The 3819-nt window shown below is 65.5% G+C and overlaps 1 protein-coding gene across 1 annotated transcript in view; it reads right to left on the reverse strand.

Moving 5' to 3' along the window:
• Nucleotides 1–14: 14 nt before the first annotated feature.
• Nucleotides 15–3819, reverse strand: part of LOC107150166 (IQ motif and Sec7 domain ArfGEF 1) — a 6035-nt gene continuing 2230 nt past the window's right edge. The window contains exons 2-5 of the mRNA XM_048786975.1: nucleotides 3482–3581; nucleotides 1497–1658; nucleotides 412–618; nucleotides 15–378 (exon numbers count right to left, since the gene is read on the reverse strand). Coding sequence (XP_048642932.1) covers nucleotides 266–378; nucleotides 412–618; nucleotides 1497–1658; nucleotides 3482–3581 — 582 coding nt within the window. The 3' untranslated portion in view covers nucleotides 15–265. The remainder of the gene's footprint in view (nucleotides 379–411; nucleotides 619–1496; nucleotides 1659–3481; nucleotides 3582–3819) is intronic.

Consider the following 3819-nt stretch of genomic DNA (forward strand, 5'->3'; position numbering starts at 1 on the left):
TCTGTGCCCCACAGGGGCCTGGGCGTCCAGCACAGAGGTCCCCGTGGGGAAAGCAAGACAGAGATAGCGGATATCCCCTCCCCCCGCCCCCGCGAGCACCCGGCACAGAGGGCAGCACAGCGCGCGGACAGTGGCCTGCCTGCTTGGCCAGAGCGGGTCTCAAGGGAGCAGGGTCAGCTGGACCCCAGGAGGAGGACGGGGTGGCACCCAGGCCTTGCCAGCCACCCCTCCCACCTGGGCCGGTCCTGCGCCCTCTAGGACCTGTCTAGGATGCCCTCTCTGTGTGGTCAGTGGTCACTCGGGTCTGGGGACAGTCAGGGCGAACCCCAGAGTGCTCCTTGCAGGTCCCGGGCAGGCCCTTCCCGGATACCGACCGCGGCCGCCTGGGGCTCAGCGTGGCACACAGCGGGCTGGGAAGGGGGACGGCCGCTGGGCCCTTACCCGCTTCCGAGAGGTCGCGCAGGGAGCTGCTGAGGGCGCTGCGCTTGAGGCCCTCCCCGCCGGCGTAGCTGTCGTCCAAGCAGGCCCTGCCCAGCGCCCCGTTGCCCGGCTCCTTCTTGAGACTGGAGCACTGGGACATGCTGGGCCGCACCACACCCTTCTGCTTCTCCAGCTCCGCTGCAACAGAGAGGGTCAGCACCCGGTGAGAGGAGCCCAGCACAGGACGGCAGCCCAGGGGGCAGGGACAGGCACCACCACCCTCTGCTTGGCCATCTTCACCAGGGTGGGGAGGGGCTGTCTTTGGAAGGAATGGCCGTCACTATGGCACTGGGCAGAAAGGAGACCCCCGGAGGGTGCTGGAGAAGCCACTCTCCTGTGACCTGCAGCACAGAAGGGCTTGTGCCAGGCTTGGGGGCAGTGAGGCCAGGGCTGGCTGGGCTCTGGGAGATGAGCCTAGGTTCAGTGGGACCCTTCAGAGAGAGTTCTGGGATCCCAGTGGCTTGGGAGGCTGAGGCAGGAGGATCGCAAGTTGGAGGCCAGCCTCAGCCACTTAAGGAGGTCCTGTCTCAAATAAAATATAAAATAGGGCTGGGGACATGGGTCAGTGGCGGCACTAGCCTAGCACGTGTGAGGCCCTGGGCTCCATCCTCAGCACCACATAAAAATGAATAAACAAAATAAACATATTCCATCTAAGACTAAAAACTATTTAAAAACTAAAATAAAGGTGCCGTGTGCACCCACAACCACACGGAAAGAAACTAAATCAGAAATAGGAAGAGGACCCAGCTCAGAGGTTCAGCACGCAGGGTTCAATCCCTGGTACCAAAAAACGTCAGTCCAGCCTGGAGTCCAGGGATGGCCTTGGCCGTGACCCAGTGCTTGGTGGGTCCAACCAGGAGGAGGCCACTGACCTTGGCCCCAGAGCTCTGCTCGGCCATGAACCCAGCAGGAGGCTGGCGCTGGCCCCTGGGTGCCTCCCGGTGGGGTGGCGGGGCCTGCAGGGGCTGGGGATGCCCGGCAGCCCTGCCCCATGCGGTCACCGGGGGACTCACATTCGATGCGGTGTTTCTCCATCTCCTGCACCTCGGCCACCGACTCCCGCAGGTCATCGGTGAACTTCTTCCGGTCCTGGGGGTTGGGCGCGTTGAAGTTGATGAGCACTTTGATGTCCGCCCCGGGGACAGCCGACGTGAGCCGGATGCCGTTGGGGTAGTCTGTGGAGGACAGAGGGCCACGCTGTGGGGCAGATGTCCTGCACCAGGTCCCCTGGCCTGGCCAGTAAGGTCCCAGGGCCTGGAGGGTGTGAGGGCTGGGCCTCTGGGCAGCAGCAGGATCGGGCACGGGACAGTCTCGGCTCCTGACTTGGGGTGGTCACTCCCCGCAGACCCCCGCCTCTCCAGCCTGAAGGTCACAGAGGGGACCCTTCCTCAGAGGCCCTCGGTCACGGTGCCCAGTATCAAGTCCACAGAGAAGGGGTGCTGAGCAGGGGCGGGCGCCCGTCACCTGGGCAGCTCTGGACAGATGAGGGGCTGGCCTCGACCTAAGGAAGAGGGCCTTGGGGAGTGCCGTGCACACCCCCGGACACACGCTGCCCACACCTTCCTGGTGCCACAGCTGAGCTCTGGGGTCCCTGTCCCGATCGCTCTCAGGAGGGAGCTGACGCGGGCCTGTGGAGGGTCTCGGCCCAGCACCAGCGTGTCCCCACTGACACCAGAGGGGCTCCGGGTGGCCACAGGGGACCAGGTGTGCACAGGTGTGTGCGCGTGGCACAAGTACAGCCACGTCGTGGCTGGCAGCCCCTTGCTGGCCCGTGGGAATGGCCGCTGAGTGACACCAAGCCTTGTGAGCCCCAAGAAAAGCCAGCCACTGCCCACACCCCAGGGTCTTGCTGCGCTACTGAGGGCTTCACTAAGTGGCTGAGGCTGGCCTCCAATTGGCCATCCTCCTGCCTCAGCCTCCTGAGCTGCTGGGATGACGTCTGGGCCACCCACCGTGCTCTGCAGGGACTTCTTTTGGCACATAGAATGCGCCTGGCCGGGGGCTGACCCAGGCTGCCTGCCAGCCTGGGCCCTAGGGGAAGGCGTTCTTGTGGTGTTGGTAGAATGGCCCTGGCCAGCACCCGTAGTCCAGCACGTGCAGCCTTGGGCCTCTGGAACGTCACTTCCAGGGCCACGCCAGGTCTGGTCCCCACCCAGGGAGCAGGAGCCATCACCACCCTTCAGGGATGGGGTGCTAGTTGGGGTGACGTGGGGATGGCCCCCACTGATGTCACTCTGGTACATGTGTGGGACACCAAGCAAGGCACAGCTGTTGACCAGGGAGGGGCAGACGTGGGGACTTAGCCGAGGGCATGTGAGGAGGGGACGGGGTGAGGCTGGTCCTGGCCGGGTGGCCCTTGGGTCCCACCAAGGGAAGACAGGCGGCAGGGCAGCCAGGGGGATGCTGTCCCCACCCAAGATGACAGGCCGGCTTCAGGGATCTCCGGGGACAGGGACAAAGAGCAGAGAGCGGGGGCAAGGGACGGGCCAGCTCACAAGCCAGCGGTGGGTGTCCCAGGTAGGAGCCACCCCCAACCCAGGACCCCTCCAGCCCCGGGGTCCCCAAGGGCCTTCCAAGGGCCTGGGGACGGCCCTTCCCAAGTGCTGGCCGTTCTGTGCTATGAGTGACCAGGAAGGAGCCACGGCCCTGGGAGCCCAGCAGGCAGGTCCCCCACGTGGGCCAAGGGGACAGAGGCCGCGGCTCCTGACCCACGGCAGCGGGCACATGGGCCAGGACTCCCCAGGTGGCCAGGCCGGCCCCAAACTCCCGCAGGCGCTCAGTGGACACCTGCCATGCAGCACCAGGCCACCGCTGACGCTCTCCAGAACATTCTAGCAAGGGGCCCATCGGCCACACATCAAGTCGACCCCAGGGCCCATGTCCAGGGCTGCTCTGCTTTCCCACAGACAGTGGCCCTGCCACCCGCCCCTGGTCCTGGCCTGGAGGTGACAGGGAAGAGCACCTCCCGGAGGGGACACAGGCGTGGCCGGGCACTCACACTGGTTCTCGAAGAGCAGGACCTGCAGGCCGCACAGGGAGAAGGACTGTCGGAAGCTGTACGTCACCGAGTTCTTCTTCTTCTGGAAGATCTTGGTGACCTGGGGACAGCAGAGAGCACACCTGTGGCACCCGCAGGCGTGGCATGGGCAGCCGCCGCAGAGAGGTGGCAGCGAGGTGGCAGGCACATCCCCAGGCACAGTCCCCTCGGGCCTCTCCTAGCCAGGTGAGGCGCGTGCACCTGGGGTCTAACGCCCAGGGACAGGAACGGGTGGCCAGGACTCGGCAGTGCAGAGCCCAGAGGCCAAGGCCTGACCTTCGGGCCTGGGGTGCCCACCC

The sequence above is a fragment of the Marmota marmota genome, unplaced genomic scaffold, assembly GCF_001458135.2.
Source record: "Marmota marmota marmota unplaced genomic scaffold, marMar, whole genome shotgun sequence".
Taxonomy (NCBI): Eukaryota; Metazoa; Chordata; class Mammalia; order Rodentia; family Sciuridae; genus Marmota; species Marmota marmota.